Raw genomic sequence first — 18,872 nt, 5'->3', positions numbered from 1 at the left:
CGGTATTTAAGGAACTTTCCTTTTGTCCTGTGATTTGTCACTGAATATTTTTTATTGGTTTCTTTAGACTGTCTTTTTTAATTCATGGCATATGTCTAAAGAAAAGTAAAATATGTGTACCACAAATAAAGCAATTCACAGCTGTGAAATGTAGATTATAGAAATACAAAGATACAAAATATAGCCTGTGACTTTTCTGTAGCCACTTTGACTTTTAGAAAGCTTTAGGGCCTCTTAATTAATTTAGAAGCCAAGTAAGTATCCTTAAACTAAGCTAATTAGAATTTACTTGCAGTTAAACCAGGGATTAATATCTGTGAACACTATCATATTTATATTAAATATATACTCACAGGTTGATTAGCATAAGCCTAAAAGGAATATGTAATCAAACAATTATCAGGACCAAAATATAGTATCCTGGAATAATGCTTTGAAAATCCAGAAGTATTATCACAAAATAGTGTTATTATTTTGGCACAGAGGCATTCACTTATATAATCCCTATTACAGAAATAATTTTATGACACTTTGAAAAAGTTTCAAGTACTCTTGAGATAGTCATGCTATATTTGAGTTGTTTTGCTAAATATGCAGTTTTAGCTTTGGGGAAATTTACTGAAAAAGCAGTTTGCAGCCCAGCAGTATCTGACTCAGCAGTCTTCACACTCCTCCAGTCAGGGCTGGCCCAGCCCATGGCACGTGGCCTGTGCATCACGCAGGCCCCCACCGCAGAGGTGCCCGCACTTGATGTGATTCTCCATTCTCACTGGCTTGAAATTCTTAAGAATGTTTGAACAGGGGGGCCCGCATTTTCATTTTGCACTGGATTCCAGAAATTACACAGCCAGTCCTACCTTTGGTTTATTATTATTCAGAATAAAACTATTTATTAGAATGTATCCTTGAGTAAGTACTAATCCTAATTACAGTGCATGTTTTAGAACTAAATCTATATCAATAAGTCTATTTTATTTGAAACTGGGATTGCCCATGAAATCTTCACTGCCACCCCAGCCCTTTGTCCCCTCCCCAGTCACTGAGCAGTGTCAGGCATTGCAAATCCCTCCACGAGGTTTCCTGTGGTTACAGGAGTTTCTGATCTATGCATTTCAGTGCTTCCAAGTGGCAAATTACTTCTTAAACAGCCCGACTGGGTCTGTAACACACATCAAGGAGCTCGGTGATGTTATCTTTGCAGTAGTGGACATGCTTCCTCCTCCGTGCTGCACAGTGTTCCCCCCAGGGAGGACTGGGGAAGGACTGTGGGAGGCGGTGATCCTGGCAGCCCCGCGGCTCCTGCTCCATCCCTGCTGGCTTGCTCATTCTCACCGTTGGCTGCTGTCCTCTTAACCTGTGCTTTATTCCCCATCTTGTGGCAGGCCCAGTTACTGCACATGAGTGAGTCGAGTTGTCTTTTGATTGGGTACATCCTTAAGGAGCTTTGATGACCACTTAATTAGAGCCTGACCTGAGTGTTAGCTTGGATTTGACCTATTTTGGCATAGACAATCCTGGGTCAGACCTTCACGCAGAACAATGAAATTCTGGGTCTCTCAGGATGGTTGAATCCCTGGAGCCTGAGGCTATTTCAGACCTAAGAATTTGGTGTATTCTGTGATCATGGGGTTCGCTTAGATCCTGAAAAGAAATATTTTAATTCTGTTACCTCACCAATCTCCCTAAGATCTCATACATTCAAAGATGTGGGTTGCTAGTATAGTTCACCCAGGCTCATCACAAGACCTTGTACACTGACCAAGAACACATAGGCGATCGGTGTGTGACAGGTTGGGGTTCATAAGTCATCTCAGGTTTTGTCCAGAGAGGGTCTCTTACCTCTGACAGTATTCCAGTCTATAGCCACTCCTGTCAGACACTGAAAACTCACTCATAAAAAAACAAACATTTGCTTTTTGTTTCCAAGCTCACTTCTTCTCATAATCCCATGAGGAAATTAAATAAAGGCAAATTAACTTCCAAAAATAGCAAAGCAAATACAATAAACTCTCCCCTATTTTCCTGCTGTAGAGAAACTGTTAAGAGTTCTTGTTTTTGGATCCAGACTTTTAGATTTCCTGAATTTTTCTGATGACTTTGGCCATGAAAAATATCTAAAAGAGTACAGAGAAGTTTGCTGTTGGAGGAAGGAATCAAAGGTAGAGGAACATAAGAACCATATTGCCAAATAAGAGGCACAATAGAATATTTACAGAAAGTATTTTAATATGCAGAGTGGAAGGTTGAGTGTAAAGAGGAGGAACCCAACTGTGGGGCTAAAAGTCTGCATTGAAACAGGAAACACATGGGAAGGATAATAGACATGTTGGAATCTCCTGGGCCACTGGCGGCTTTGGTTTTAGTAAATTTAAAAGTGGTTCTGTCTTTCTTCCTCCTGTACTGTCTATCATAAAATACAACAGGAGGGTCTGGAATCATAAAGAGAGGTCAGAAGTAGATTAGATTTGTGAATATACCCAAGACATGGGCATCACAGTCGGAGGCTTGTGCTTCTGCTGATGGCTCAGTTGGGAGAGATGAGAGGTGCAGTGGGTCCTCCCGAGGACCTCATGGGTGAAGAAAGGTCATGTGCTAGCCCTGGATCAGGAGCTTCTTGGGCAACACTCTTCTCCCCACGGGTCCTGTGGTTACCGTGTCTCAGAGGACTACTTTCTTCTCTTGGGTGGACTAGAGTTCAAGGGGCTCTGAGAGCCCCTGCTGCCTGGTGCAGCTGTGGTGTGGGAGGCTCAGGGAAAGGAAGGTCGGCCTGGAGCAGGGTCAGCCTGCAGCAGGAGGCCAGGGGCTGCCCCAGAAGTAGAATGTCGTGGGGGTTGAAGCATGGGGCGTGGAGACGCTGCCTCTGTCTTGTGGCTACAAGACAGAGAGACTGTTCTCATAAAAATGGAAAAGCAATTCGCCTTTCATTACGATATCATCACCTGAAGATCTTACCAAAGGTCTATATTCTATATTGAATTGGTTTTCCTTTTTAGAATTTCCCCACATTTCTCTGCACCTGGCTGCTTCTGATTTTTATATTCAAATAATACATTTTAGACATTTTTATTCCTTTTTTATCTTTGTAGAGTATCTCTTCTAAAATTTTTATGTACAGTATGAGAAAGAAAAACTCTGAATTTCATGCCTGAAAGTATCCTGATTTTTTTACCCAAACATTTGATTTATAACCTGAAAAATTCATAGAATTTTTAAGGTCATTTCCCCCACTTGCCCCAGTTGAAAATATTAAAGCATTGCCCATTTGTTTTTTTAACAAAAGCATTGTTTTACTTATGAGAAATTTAATATTGGTCAATTTAGTATTTCTTTATAGACAGCCTTTTCTATATTCTGTTATTTTATTTCTTGTCTGTGAACTCATAAGATTTCAACAGGGTGTTTTTACAATAATTATGGGTCTTTTTATTAAATCTGAGCTCTTTCAGTCTTATGCTTTGGGTGTCTCCGGCCTATGGAGTTTTTAATTACATTTTTCTTAATTTCCGTATTTGCATTTTCACTGTATTCTTCTGAAATGCTTCTTAAAAGGATGTTGGCCCTTCCATGTCTCAGTCCCATGCCTCTTAATTTGTATTTCCCTCTGTTTTGTACTTTTGTTTCTTTTATCATTAGATTTCTTCAATTTTTAATTTTAGATCACTAACATTGCCTCAAATTTCCTGTATCCTTCCATTTATATTTTGATTTTAGCAATCATATTTTAATTCTCACAAATTCTGTGTTTGCTTCAGATTTTTCTCATTTTCATGACAGCAAGTTCCTGTTTTATAAATGCAACATTCTTTCCAGTGGTTTCCTGAAGTAGCCCCATTTCTTCTTGGCTTAGTTGTCCTCTGTTCATACACGTGTACAGTCTTTTCCTAAAATTTTTGGTAGTTTCTGGTTGCTGTTTCATATATATGAATGAAAGATAAGGTTTATTATTGTAGATAGCTTGTACCAGTTTCTCTCTATGAGCTGAACAGATGCCCCCATCTGACCTCTTCCTCGGTGAGAGAGACTGGTGCCAGCGTAGAGAGGTGGTCAGCCATCAGGCTTCCTGGGACAGCACATCAGTGGGAGGTCAAGGTGCCCAGTGAGGAGGGCCTTGCTCTGGGGGTGGAATGCTTTCCTGTGGTTCACTGCCAGGCGTCTGTCCTCATTTTCCGTGAGATGTAGAGTCCCTGGTTACCTTCAGTCCTACTCTGCTGCTTCCTGGAGTCCAACACGGTTCCTGGAGACTTGCTCAGACAGATGGCATGGAACAGGAGTTCTCTGACCTCACTGTGAGTAAAAGCCCCAGCTGCCAGCCGCACCCCTTAGGAGAGGGAGGTGGGATTTCAGCTGGCCCAGCTGCTGGGAATGCAGTTCTCTAATGAATTATACTGATGGTGTCCCCTTGGCCTCTGGTTTTGTGCTTTGCTCAAGTATTCCCTCTGGTTCTCTTGAAAACAATAGAACTCACTTCTGTTGTCTTGACTATAGTGTCTTCTGTGCTTTGATGTAACCATAGTCTTCCCCACCTGCTTCATTTTTCGTGATTCCAGTTTCTCAAATCTCTAGACAAGTGATGGCACCCTTTCTTGTTACACCTTGCTATTTGTTCTCATTCTGTAAATAACTTTTTTTGTTATTTTAATAAGATTTGGAGGCCATTTAATAGGATTTTAATAGGATTTGGAGGGGCTAGTCAAGGTGTAGGTGTGTAAGATCATTCAGCTACATTATACAGAAACCAACATGTATTGAATTTGTTGTACAAATGCTACAGAACCACATTTCTTTCAAATAGTGTCTGTGGTCTGGAGTTAGTGTTAAAAATGTTTTTGGTTAAATAAAAATATATAAGCATACACAGCATATTTCATATGTAAAACAGTCTTGCAAACAGCTGGCAAGATTTTCCATTACTTCAGCAGAAAGTGGATTTTACTGAATGATTGTGAATCTTTCTGAATCACCTCGTGGTTTGCCAGCTGCACCAAGCTCAGTCCGGCTCAGCAAGGGTTTGTTGACACTGATTGCCGTTTATTTTAGTCTTAAGCACATGATGTCTGTTTTTATCAAAACATGTATAACTCTACAAAACCTTATGGAAATCATGTGTAAACAGAGTTGAGCACATACTTTCTGCGAATGAGTTATTAGGTGTCGTGAATGAGAAGTGCATTTCCAGCAGTTACTGAGGACATCAGTGTGCTCTTTTACTTTTCATAAATCATGGGGAACATGCGATGTCAGCATGCTGCTAAATTTAATGCACACAAGAATTCCTGTCTATGCCTAATGCTGTGATTCTTAGTTTAATGTCAATTTAGCATTAAATGCCTTATCTGTTTCCTTTTCTGTACATTGACTTGGTGTGATGCATATTAGGTACAACCTTTCTTTGAAAATGACTAAATACATTTTAATAATCATGTAGTATTCTATATTTTTAATGGTAACAGTACAATTTTGCTATGAGAAAATATTTCTAATAAAAAGGAAAGATTAGGACTCAAATGTTTTAGACTGGCTAGATTTAAGAGCTATTTTTAAAATGCTTTCTCACCCCTGTGTCTTCAGATCATATTACCCACTGCCCCTCATTGCTACTTTTAGCTGCTGACCCCTGGCTAGTTCACCTAGATCCCTCAGTAGTTTTAATCCCTAATCATTGCCACACCCTCTGACACTGCACCTGTATTCCTCCTTGACAATTTCCAGGTACATGTAGAGGGCCTTTTCCTCATCTCAATGTCTTTATTGAAATCCTCTCATCCAATGATTTTGACCTGACTTCCTGTCTCAGCCCCTCCCACTGCTATTACCAGTGACTGCAGACTGGCCAGAGTCTCACTTTCGAGCATTTTTCTCTCTGACCATCCCCTCCTATCCTTGTAGCTCACTGCCTCTGGTTTCCCAACTCCAGCTTTTCTTTGACTCTATCTGGCCATCCAGTTCATTGATCCCTTGTCTCCTTAATGTCCTCCCTCAGTCTCCTGTCCAATTTATAATCTGGGATCAGGACACAGTTACTGTAATTGCTCCTTTGTACGTACTCACTTGCAAGTGCCTTGCCCTGCTCTCACATCATCCTACTCTGTTAGCTAAACCTGACCCTGCCTAAATACAGACTATCTCTTTCATTCCTGCATAAAGTGGGATATAGGGATAACCAACGCTAGTTATTACACTGATGATTAAAAAATTAACCGTGTGTATTTGGTCATTATGGCTGTATGAGCCATCTTTTAAAGACAGTATAGAGACATTTCAGATTATGTTCAAAGAAGGAAAATACCTATGGAAACTTCTCATCTAATTTGAAAGACAAACAAAAAAAAGTGAGCACGAGACCTTCAGAAGTTTCAGGATTGAAACTGCGGTTGCTTTAACACTGTCATCTGATCTGATGTTGCTTTATCTGCACTCCCAGGCCTCTGGGACAGTAGTGAGCTAGTCAGTCCTTGCACTTATTTTTTCCTCAATCTTTTCATAGCTTTTGTAGTGTACAGTGAATTTAAATAGAACATAACACATCTCTTCTACAGAAGCAAGATCCAAAACGTTCTCAAATTGCATTCCACTGATCTGTAATTGGGGTTTAACTGAACCCTGCATTGCTTTAACCACAATAAAGACATGGCCTCTTTAGTTATAACTAACATAATTGATATTTTAAGTAACAAATAAAGAAGACGTGTCAACTGGTTGTGTGCTTACCTGTTTTTCCAAATATAAGGCAGTATTACCTTTGTTTGATAAATATTTTGCTTCATGGTATACTTATGGTAGAAATCCTTTGCTCCTTCTAATTCTGTGTTCAATCTGCACATTTTTGAGATACCTTGAATTCCTTTATTCATGGCTCTGAGATCACATTGGAATTTTATCGTCTACCCAGTCCATTTAGCCTCTACCCAGGAAACTATACTTTCCTAGACTGTTATAAATATCAGCTAATATCCCTGAGATACCATGACAGCAGTTTCTTATGCAAGAGGTCAGAAGAATATATTTTGCTGGTCTAAGAAATCTATGAATGCTTAAAATATTATTTATTAGGACAGGTCACCACTTTAATAACTAATATTTACTCATGGTCATTTAGCTCAGCATTTGTTCATTCATTCATTCAGTACCACCTGTGAGGTAGGTAGAGCTCCAGGTTCTAGGAGCTCTAGAACTGAGAGTACTGATCCAACTTGGCCATCCTTGTTCTCAGCACACTACTAAGGAGGAGCAGAGACAGGCACAAACAGGTGAGCAAATATTAAATGAGATGATTCTGGAGAGTGGTAAATTATGGGAAGAAAATTAAAAAACAAAGTATAAAACTTTTGCGAAGATTGGTATCTAAGTACCTATCATTGGAGACAATGATGACAGCAAGCCAGCGACGTCACCGTCTGAGAGGAGGACATTCAAGGCAGAGGAAACAAGCTCCTGGCGGAAAATACAAGGGGTGGGAAATTTCCAGTACCTGCTCTGTTCGCCCTTGGATATCTGGTTGTTTGGTTTACTCACAGAACCACTGCCTCGCACAGTTTCTGAACTCAAAATGATAACTGACAGACTAGAATTCTGGGCTAAATCCAACAAGACGAAATGCGACTGATAGGAATGTAAAATGGTGCGTGCAGGTTCACAAACCCCATTACTCAGCACAAAATGATCTCCATGTGTTTTGGCTGCTGTTCACACGAGAACAGTCTGGGGACTCTGGCTGACCACACAGTGGAGCTTGCTCTTTGCTGTTTCTGACGGGGAGAAGCAGTGTGTAGGTATTACCCTTCATCAGGTTTCTGCCCCGTTTAAGGCATCAATAGAGCTGTCCACAAATGGAGTGGCCTGTGTGATAGGTAGAGAAATTTCCATTGCTTAACTGGTGAAAAAGTGGAGAAAGAATGAATACTCACCAGGGCTTTTGGAAAATGAAAGTCTGTATTGTTCAGAAGTCAGTTTAAAACACTTTTCAGTTTCTGTGATTTTGTGATTTATGACTTGTTTATTTCATTCCAATAAATTTTTTGCATTTGGGGATATTTATATATGGTTAGGAAGAAAATATTATTGATGTAGAATAATATATATGAAGTTTATTGAAAGTTGAGTTTATAATTGCATCTCTTAAAGTAGTAATCTGAAGTTTAAAACTCGGACTATAACATTTTTAAGAGTTTAGATTAAATTTCTAGTATGTTTTGGCCAAGTAGAATAATAAAAATAAAAGTAGATAAATACACCTTGGCCTTGCCGTGTGTTAGCTGTGTAACGTACACAACCTTCCCGCAGTTCCGTTTCCTCAGAGTGAGGACAGTGACCTGCACCTGCCTGGAGATGCCCTGAGGGTTATAAACGAGTTGCAGTGTAGGAAGCAGTTGGTGCAGTGCCCGGCCATAGTAAGTGCTGAGTAAGTGTTCGTCGTTGTTGTTGGATGTAAATGTGTTTTCTCCTCTGCCTTCAGGAACTGATGACCAAATTGATAACCGAGACGCCTGACCAGCCGATCCCGTTCCTCATTGACCATCTCCGGTCCAAACAAGGAAACCGTGGGCAGCTTCAGAGAACTTTATCTGGATCTGCAGCCCTCTGGGCAGAAAGCGAACCAGCAGGTACGTGAAAAAATATATTTTACAGTTAATTTTGATACGTTTAGTGTAAAAATTTACAGAAGTCTTTCTGATTATAAGATAAATATAGATGGTTACCTAGGGTTTCAGGTATTGATCTGTGACTTCACTCATATGCTAAAATTTGTCATAAAATATTCTTCAGTATAAATATATTGTTATGTATTATGCTTTAAAATATGATAATTTGTTCATCACATTTTATAGAAATAAGATTCAGATTTTCATGAAAAGATTTCATTCTGCATGAATTCAAGGTAATTATTCTAAGTTTGAACATTTTCTTCTTTTTATGAAGAATCTGAAATAAATGCTTTAGCTGATCTGTAGAAAGGTAAATAGTAGATTTCCACGTTACCCTTCTCGTTGCCCAAACTGATGATTATTCTCTATTTCCCCCACCCCAGTTTTATCTATGTAGTAACTTCAATCCTAGAAAGATCCATTTACCCTGGGCCTTGGGGAACCAGCTTCACCATTAGGTGATAGCCCCATTTCCCCAGTTTAACTAGATCCTTTGTTTAATCTTACAATTCTAGAAATCAAGATATTGGCTGAGTGGCTTCTCACCTGGAGTCTGGAGTAAGAAAAAACCTGCTTCCAAACCCATTCAGGTTGTTGGCAGAAACAACAGAAATCATTTCCTTGTAGTTCTCTGACTGGGGTCCCTGTTTCCTCGTTGGATTTTAGCCCAGGGTTGCTCTCAGCTCCTAGATGCAATCAGCAGTTCTTTGCCACATGCCTCTCTCACGTTATGGAAGCTCACTTCTGTAAAACCAGCAAGGGAATTTCTCTCATTCAGGTTTAGTAAGATGGAGTCCTTTATAACAAGACATAGTCATAGCATTCTGATTAGCAAATTAGCATCATCTTTGCCATATTCTGTTGGTTTGTAGTAAGTCAAAAATCCTGTCTGCACTCAGCAGGAAGGAACCTTGTAAGGTATAGCATCTGGGTACAGATGTCATGGGCATCATCTTAGAATTCTGACTGGCACAAGTGCATCATAACTTATTGTTTAGCAAGGGTGAAGGGGTGGCAAAGATTCTTAGTACTGCCAGTTTACTGACCTGGGTAAAGGCATAAATGCTTGTTTAATAAAGCAAGCTGGAAACATAGGAGTAAGTTTATGAATGACAGTAATGGGTCCATTTCCTATAGAAGAATTTGAATTTCTTGTAGGGCATCTGAGTGGATAATTCCAGCAGACAGGTATGAGTCTAATACTTTTTGGATGGGTCCAGGCAGGAGTCACAGATGAGGCATTCAGATTATATACAAAATCATTAAAACTGTGGGTGTAAAGGAATGGAATATGTTATAGTTCAATTTATAGATTGAGCAGGCAATGAACTGGAAGAAGGTCAGTGCGAGATCGTATCTGATACCTATAATGTTGTCTGTTTACTGAGAAGTGAGGTTGTTTACTGAGGATAAGAGGGTTGGGGATTATTTAGGGGAGATTGAAGCTAATGATGCAATTGTGAAAAGGCACCAAGGGAAATGAAAAAAAGAGTTGGCAAAGGAAAATAAAAAAGGACTGTAGGTAGTTCTGTGGCCTATTGGAAGTTGAAGACATGATGGTTTCCGTCATGGACACCATTAGCAAGGCTGATTTTTCAGTGCCCAGAAGTCCTGGGTGGGGAGCCGAGGAGAGTTGGAGGGACTGACTGAGAATTATGGTTGTGCCATTGTGAGAATGGAGGGTGGAAGAAGAGTTTCGCAAAATAATTGAAGACTTTTGTGAGCCAATTGTGCAAGTGATCGAAGCACATGATATGGTACGAGATGGCAGTGAGCAAGGAAAAGGTTTAGACATGAAGACAGAGCAGAGAGCCAAAGGCCTTTAGGAAGCCGTGTAAGTGCAGGTGCAGGTGCAGTGAAAACGTGAGAGAAGCACAGTGGGTTTTGCCTTCTGAGACTTCTGAGGTGGAAATATTCCAGATGATGAGAAAGTCCTGTTGGCGGCTTCAGTTTGAAAGGGTCTTAAGCTTCAGGGAAGTGAAGCTTTTTAAAGGTGAGGAGGACAACAAAGTCTGAGGCTTAATGCATGGTTTTCCTACGGTTTCAGAGGTCACCAGGGTTTCAGCCAAGTTGTTGAAAGGTCAAGGGAGACTGTGCCAATATCGTGAGTAGGGCTGTGAGATTAATCAGGGGCAGAAAGATGGCAGCAATGATGAGTGGTGAGCAGTGTAGACAGACAGCATTAATCACAAGGCAGGAGGCACTTTCTGCGTAACACTGGTGGACCTGGAAGACCCATCTGTAGGGAGCAGCACGTGAAAGAATGAACACTCTCTGGGAGCTGCCAGTGCTCTTGGCGGTGAAATGAGGTGTCTCCTAAGACATGAAAGAGGGGAGAGGGTTGAGAATGGAGGACTGTTTGTTAACCTTGAAATGTGTGTTCCAGAAGCAGAAGAAGAAAAAATGTTGGAGGAAAGAGTATGATATGATGGAGAAGAAAATCATATAATAATTCTTGGATATGAATATAACAAGAAATTTTAATTTAGGTGACAGTAAATAATGCCAGTTTAAACCCTGACAGAAATTTCAAATTGTTTCTTCTGGTGTATATTCTAATTAGCTACAAAATATCTCAGTATTCAAAGTATAGGTATAATACTTACTGAAAATATCTTAGGATGTCCTCTTATTAACTTTAAATGTATCAAACAACTTGGGACATATTTTTTCAAGTTTGTCACTTAACATTGTCAAGGACAAACCTGAAAGCTGCCTTATTTTTGTTTCTTCTTAGATATTCTAATTATTCTTTGACAATACTTATGAGATTTGCTTTGTTTCTCATATTCAAAAGTTTAATGGGAATAATTCTAAATGTATTCCTGCTTTCTGTAACTTTTCATTATATTTAATGAATCCTTTCAACAAGTAAATCCAGGTCTTAAGCCTGGAGCATTTTCCCTTTTGTTTACTTAGTTGTTGCTTCTATCATATTTGTTTTGATTTCTTCTTAACTAAAATCAAATACGTGTAAATCAAGCTTCCTTTGCTGTTCTCTGTCCTCTCATTTCATTTTATATGGTGTTTGCCTTTAAAGACTAACTTCTAGGGAGGTGTATTTGTCACCTGTGTTCCCTGGGTCACTGACTCTGTTTTCTACAGTACCAGTTTTCTCTTCCTGGCTTAGAACACAAATTTAAATGTTGGTATTGCATGTTAGCTCCCTATCAGTATTTCCTTATCTCATCTTCTCTATTGGTTTCTGGCTGCAGTTATATTTTTATCATAGATTGCTTAGCCTGTCTCCTCCCTTATTTCTTTTTGTTCCACAGAATTCATTTTCTTCTTTTGTTATTGACAAATTAGCTGCATTCTAAAATTTGAATGTTTTCAATAATAAATCTTCTGTAAAACTATCAATTTTCTCTGTATCTTGAATGTTCCATTTTTGTTTTGTATATCAAATTTTGTCTTCAAAACCATGTTTTTGTTTATTCAAACTTAAATGAGCAGTGTTCTATTTAGCTTTAGGTTTATCCGTAAATGTATAGGTGGATTTTTATTTGTCCTCTCACCAACTGCTTGAAACCTTTAAAATTCTTTTAAAAATGTTAGAGGCAGATGAAACTAATGCCACCACTAAAGTTTCCACTCTCAGGCAAATTTTGCAGTTCTCTGCTAAACTGACCAGTGACCCTCGCTCTCTTACCTCTTTTCAAACACCCAATAAGAACAGTATTATTACTACCTTATTTAAATTAAAATGAATTCTTTTTCCTTGCCAGTAGTAGAGAATTTAAAAAGCCACAAAATCCAATGTATCTTTTCCTTCAGGTTCCTTTTAGCTTTTCTTTGTATCACGAGATGCTGCATTTTATAAATAGGATTCCGTATTCCCTTACCCATATTGCCTTAAAAGAAATTTCGGTGCTAGGATGGATGTAGAAAGAAAAACTCTGAGAGATTATGAAACAACATAAGGAGATGACTTGGAGATGGGGGCAAGCCTTGTGGATTTCTTGAAATCCTCCAATATCTTTCTGAGGTTCCTTTCTTTTGTCTCAATGCTATTTGTGAAAATGTCTCCTGAGTTCTGCCAGATCACAGACCACTATTTTTAGTGTTTTTAGAATATTTATGCCTATTTTGGTACTTAATGGGATGTTGGAGATGGAAAAATTGGATGGCAGGAAAAATTGGATGGCACCTAGTTAAATACAACCCTAACATGAACATTTGAGGAATCCATATAATGTATCATGAGGTCTGTTTGACATTTATAAGTGGGTGGCCAGAGGAATATGTATAAGTCACTCATAAAGGTTGGCTGGCTTGAAAACTTAGCAATTTAAACAAGGAGACAGAAGGAAACTCTGTAGGCAGAAGAGGAAGTTGAGGAAGCAATGAATGAGGCAGAAAAGGAGCAGTCAGGTTAGTAGGACGAGAAGAAAGTAATGCTCTGAGAATAGAAGAAAAACTCTGCAAAAATAACTGTCTAAACAGGTGAAATGCTTGGTAAAGAAGTAAAAGGGATGAACTCTTGAAAAGATATTTTAACTTGGGACTTCGTATAATATTGACCATCTTCGAAAAGGAACTATAACTTTCAATAGAATTGGTCGAATTAATCTTTCTTGAAGAGAGAAGTGGAAAAAGTGAGCCATGTTCTAGAAGAAATTTAGGTGAATGTCAGTTTTGTGGGTCATAGTGAATTATGGGTAAGCTAACACCAGTGAGTATAATTTACTTAAACGTTTAGTTGTTTTTATTTACAACAGAATACAATGCTTTTTTCCATGGCAATGTTTAAAGAATGTTATTTTAAGTAACGGTAATTCATGCCATAAAAAGCCTTTCAAACAATTTCACAGTTCAGAATGATCTTAACCATACTAATGAACAAACTGACTCATATCAAATTGATAACTAAAATGTAAAGGGGAAATTAAGCTAGCGATGCTTATTGATATTTGCATTATTTTAGATATAAGGTAACCTATAGGTTTTGCTGAATATGCCTGACTTCATGAATTTGTTTTTTTATAAATCTTGAAATCACTTATTATTGAGCATATATATATTTGTTGTTGTTGTTTTAACAGAACATAAAGGAACAAGAAGGGATTTCAGAAGCTATGATAAGCCTTGGCAATTAAATGCAAAGAAGCCAAAAAAGTCGAAAAGTGACCTTGCTGTGTCTAATATTTCTCCACCATCACCAGAATCCAAATCATGTAAGGAAGTTTATTATTCAAAAATTACTTAATATATGTAAGTCTGTGTTACTAACAAAATGAAGAAAAGGTAAGAATTGAAGCCAAACATTTTATCTGATATTTCTGGCTGTTGATCCTAATGAATTTCATACCTATTTTGGCATTAACATTGAGCTTTGTTTATACCCACTCATTCATGTTCTAAGTCATGTGTAATGGCTATTTTAGACCATTTGGAATGCACTCCTTGAAGGATGTGTATCACCTGGAATGGGTCCCTTGCCTCGTGTCCAGTGCAGCACTGCATCACGTGTGACGTGACACCCACCCTACGTTTAGTAAAGTACATCAGAGCAAAGAGAGTCTTTTAGAGCAGGGACCAGGACGATTTGTGTTCAGAACATTTAACAAAATTTAGGAAATCCTTCACCCATTACTTCCCTGAAGTCCTACTTACTATTTATTACTGAAGTCTCTATATTTATTTCTATTTTTACTTTATCTCTCTCTGTCTGCTTATCTCTTTCCCTCCCTCCTTCCCTTCTTACCTCTACAGGCTTACTAATTTTATTGTATTTATTTTTTTCTTATCTTCACCCAAGAACATATTCATTGATTTAGAGAGGGGAAGAAAGGGAGAGGAAGAGAGAGAGCAACATCGATTAGTTGCCTCTCCTACATGCCCCGACCGGGGGCGGAACCCACAACCAAGGCAGGTGCCCTGACTGGGACTTGAATCTGTGACCTCTCAGTTTATGGAATGATGCTCCACACTGGCCAAAGTGAGAAACTTATTGTTTTAAAGGAGTCAGTCAGTACTGGAGGCCATCTGCTTGAGGGGAGAATGCTGAAAGGCTGCTATCCCGCAGAGCCAGTGTTTCTTCCAGGATGCTGCCGGATCACAGGATGTCGCTGATGGTCTGGCTTCTGATGATACCTCTTCCTGTTCAGCTGACCTACTGCCAAGCTCTGGTTCCACCTGACCGTTAGCTTTTTAAAGCAAAACTAATAACAAAGCGAGTTTTTATAGTACACATAGAGATTATATATGTGACAATGAGAATGTAAGATTCAGAATTATTCATTAGAAATACGTTGTCAAAATATATTAAGTTGTTCCTGAAGTAATAGAATATCTTTTGAACTTTTACAGTGATAGGTTAAAGATGATTATTATAATGTGTAAAGCAACACTACAAAGCACAAATGGCATAAATAAAAATTTGGTAGATGAATTAAAATGGGATACCCAAAGAAAAATATGATTTATCCTTCCAAAACAAAGTCAGGAAAAGAGGAACACAGAAATAAAGAACAGACTGACAAAATAGAAATAAAGGCCAAAATGGTAGATTTAAGTGCAAACATGTCAATAAGTATAATAAATGTAAATGTACTAAACAATTAAAAAGCCAGAATTTACAGGCTAGATTTAAAAAGTGTAGATTGTTTACAAGATTCATTTTAAACAAAGATACAGTTTAAAATACTAAACATAAAGCAACTTTAATGGCTGTGGTAATACCAGACTAAGTAGAATTCAAGGTGAAGGATGTACTAGAGATCCACAGACCCAACAAAGTCCCCAACGACATGGAGGGACAAGTTTACAGAACTAGAGTAAGATATAGACAGGTACAAGAATGACACCAAAAAATGGGTTAGTATATGAAAATTTTGAACACTTTTAACAACTTTGACATATTGAGGACACTCTACTCAGTGAAGTTAGAATATGTGTAATTCTCAGTGCCACATGGAATATTATTCATCAAGATAGACCATATGCTGTATCCTAAAAAATGATTGAAGTCGTATGGAGTATGTCTGCTGCCAAAATTGTACTAAAGTCAAATTAAGCCTAGAAACTTCCCTGCAAATATTTCAAAATTAACATATTTTCAGATAATCCATGAACTAAGAACAAAATCACAAAGGCAATTAACAACATTTTGAGGAATAAAATATTAAAATTATCAGGATGAAGCTAAAGCAGAACTTAAGGGAAAATTTATAGCTTTAAAATTCTGCTTTGAAAAAATAGAATAAAATTAATGATCTTGGCTTTTACTTTAAGAATATAGAAAATAATGATTTAAAATAAGCATATTGAGAAAAATGGGAAAAATAATAGAAGTTGATATAAAAAACTATACAGAAAAATCAATAAATCCAACAGTTGGTTATTTGAAAAGATTAATAAAATAGATTAAAATATAGCAAGTTTGATTTTAAAAAAGAAGAGATAAAACCTAACTACAAATGTCAGGAGTGAAAGAGAGAAGAAGACTACAGATTCTGTGGTAATATCACACTAAGCCATTAAAAGATAATGAGGAGATACTTTGAATAATATTTTGCCAATAAAACTGACAACTATTCCTTGACAGACAGAAATTACCAAAACTGATTCAAGAAGAAACAGAAATATTTAAATGTCCTATATCAATTTAAAATTTTTTGAATTTATGATTAAACAGTTTCCCACAAAGAGAACTCCATACCAAGAGGCTTGACAGGGGAATTCAAACATTTGAAGAGGACATAATACCAGGAGGAGGAGAGTACATGTTCCAGCTCATTTTATGAGGCTTCCATAACCCTGCTATTAAAATAAGTTTAAAGGACATTACAAGAAAAGAAAACTGGAAGCTAATATCTCTCATCATCATAGGCATAAAATATTATTAAATATTAGCAGTTTTATTGGTAAAAGTCTCTTGACAGAAACAGTACATTTATTTTTAACCCATAGATGGAAACTTTTGGTGGAGGTCACAGTGAGTCAGAATTTGATGGATATAATAAAGAATTGTCCAAAAGGCATCTTGCTCCATGTACTGTAGGCTGGCACGTGAGGTAGCAAGCTCATGTGAACCAATGAAGGATGCTGTCTGTGGGATACTGTGGTCAGCCTCCTGCTCTGGGGGTGGGCTTTGCCTCAGTGAAGTCAGACTCACCCTCTCTCAGATTCTTTCACTGCATATGGGGCATATATTGTTGCTACTATTCTGTTGTTTTTTGTTTCTCCCCAGAATGCTTTGGAAAAGGTCTTTAAATTCTAGCTCTCAATTTTGAGATTAAGTATAACTAGGTAAGCTCTTTAATTTATCAAAAATCTATATAGATATTTCCATTTGGAGGCTGTGTCCTTCCATTATTTATCAAAACATTGTTAGAAATCACCAAGCCCACAGTTGATTAAACCATGATTATACTGTGGCCTTGGTTGCTCAAGATTTGGTTTTCTTCATAAATTGGGTACCATATATATGTATGTATATGTATATTTCCAATCATCACAAGCTACAAGATATTTTTAAAAATTATCTTTAGTCCCACTTGAAAGTTGCTGAGAAAAGCCTTGAGTAACGTTGTATCAGTTCTCTATTGTCTCATGTATCCTCCCTAAAATTCAATGTCTTAAAAAACAGTAATTTATAACTTCTCATGGGTCAGTGGGTTGGCTGGTTTGTTCTCCTGCTGGTCTCACTGGAGTTGCCATGTTGGTGCATTCAGTTGCTAGGTCTGCAAGGCCTGGGGTGATTCGGCAGCTGGTCACCTCTGGCCGTTATTTGGGAGGGTTAATTGGGACTTATTTTTTTAAGTCTATGCTTTTATTTTGTGAATTTTTAGAAAAGAGAACTCTTGAGAGCATATGGTAATTTCCAGGAAATTAGATAATACAATGATGCAGATTAGAGAAATTGTTCAATGGAGATTTACAGAAGCGCCAAACAGTGTTTTAAGGATATGGTACAAATGTAGTTTCATCTGCTTCCTTTTCTGAGTTTCTCTCCCCTGTGCCTGGGCCTGCTCCCAGAGGCCCGCTGGGGACTGACCTGCGGGGTAACAGCAGCAGGCCCGGAGGTCTTTCCTGGAGCCGTTTAGCAAGGTCACTCTGTCCACTCTCACAGCCTGGTCACCAGGGTGTTGATGTTAGCTGACATCAGGCCCCTTAAACAGAAAACCATAGAGGAAGCAGCTGCATTCTATTTGTAAATTTTAGATTCATTTAAATTCCAGAAGTAATATTTGCTTATTTTGACAATTAAAAAAATACAGACATGTATTAATAGAGTTTTTTCTTTCTGTCCACTCAAATTCTACTCCCTCAGAAATAGTTTGTATCATTTCACAGGTTGCATTTTTACATCTTTTCCTTTGTGTAAACTAGCATAAAAAATATGAGTTGACTTGTTTTATAAAACTGGCTTTAAACTGTAAACATAAGTAATGTTCTTTTATCATTTTGAAATGCATTGTAGACATTATGTCCATGCTACTAGACTTAGATCTAAGGTATGTTTTTTAATAAGTGCACACTGTATCATAGAGTGAATGTGCCTTAATTTATTTATTCTCCTGTTGAAAGACATTAAATTATTTCTAGACTTTTTGCAACCAATAATTGCTGAAATTAATATCTTGTACTTCTTGATAAAATAAACAACCTTATAATTTATATATAAGTATAGGTATTTTTATTGCTTTATTGTAATTTACCAGACATAAGATTACTGGGTCACAGGGTTAGTATATCTTTTTATTATTTTTTTAATAATAGGTTTTATTTTATTTATTCTATTTTATTCATTTATCTTTAGAGAGAGGGGAAGGGGAGGGAAGGAGAGAGGGAGAGAAATATCAATGTGTGGTTGCCTCTCATGTGTCCCCTACCGGGGACCTGGCCTGCAACCCAGGCATATGCCTTGACTAGGAATCGAACCAGCAACCCTTTGCTTCACAGGCCCATGCTCAGTCCACTGAGCTATACCAGCCAGGGCTAGTATATCTTTTAATTTAATAGTTATTGCCAGATTACTGTTTAAATAGGTGGAAGAAAAGATATTTTAACAGTTTCTCTTTTCTATAGCCTTACCATATAAATATTAAAAATTTTATTTTACCTATATTTATCAAAACAAAAACATATATGATTTAAAAAGTAAAGTAGTTAAGCACTACAAGACAATAGTGTTTTTTCTTCTTTATTCTGCTGCTAATGTGAAAACACTTTGAACTCTTTTAGAAGTTGCTTTTGGTACATAAGTCTAGACATCTAAACATA

At 37.7% G+C, this 18,872-nt stretch overlaps 1 protein-coding gene across 1 annotated transcript in view; it reads left to right on the top strand.

Annotated features, from left to right (window-relative positions):
- CUNH8orf34 (chromosome unknown C8orf34 homolog) overlaps positions 1–18,872 on the top strand; it is a 299,403-nt gene that overhangs the window by 50,417 nt on the left and 230,114 nt on the right. The window contains exons 3-4 of the mRNA XM_053661119.1: positions 8,453–8,600; positions 13,688–13,819. Of these exons, the coding sequence (XP_053517094.1) occupies positions 8,453–8,600; positions 13,688–13,819 (280 nt within the window). The remainder of the gene's footprint in view (positions 1–8,452; positions 8,601–13,687; positions 13,820–18,872) is intronic.

This window comes from Artibeus jamaicensis, unplaced genomic scaffold, assembly GCF_021234435.1.
Source record: "Artibeus jamaicensis isolate MK-2021 breed Jamaican fruit bat unplaced genomic scaffold, CSHL_Jam_final scaffold_916, whole genome shotgun sequence".
Lineage (NCBI taxonomy): Eukaryota > Metazoa > Chordata > Mammalia > Chiroptera > Phyllostomidae > Artibeus > Artibeus jamaicensis.
This window is presented reverse-complemented; position numbering and strand designations above follow the sequence as displayed.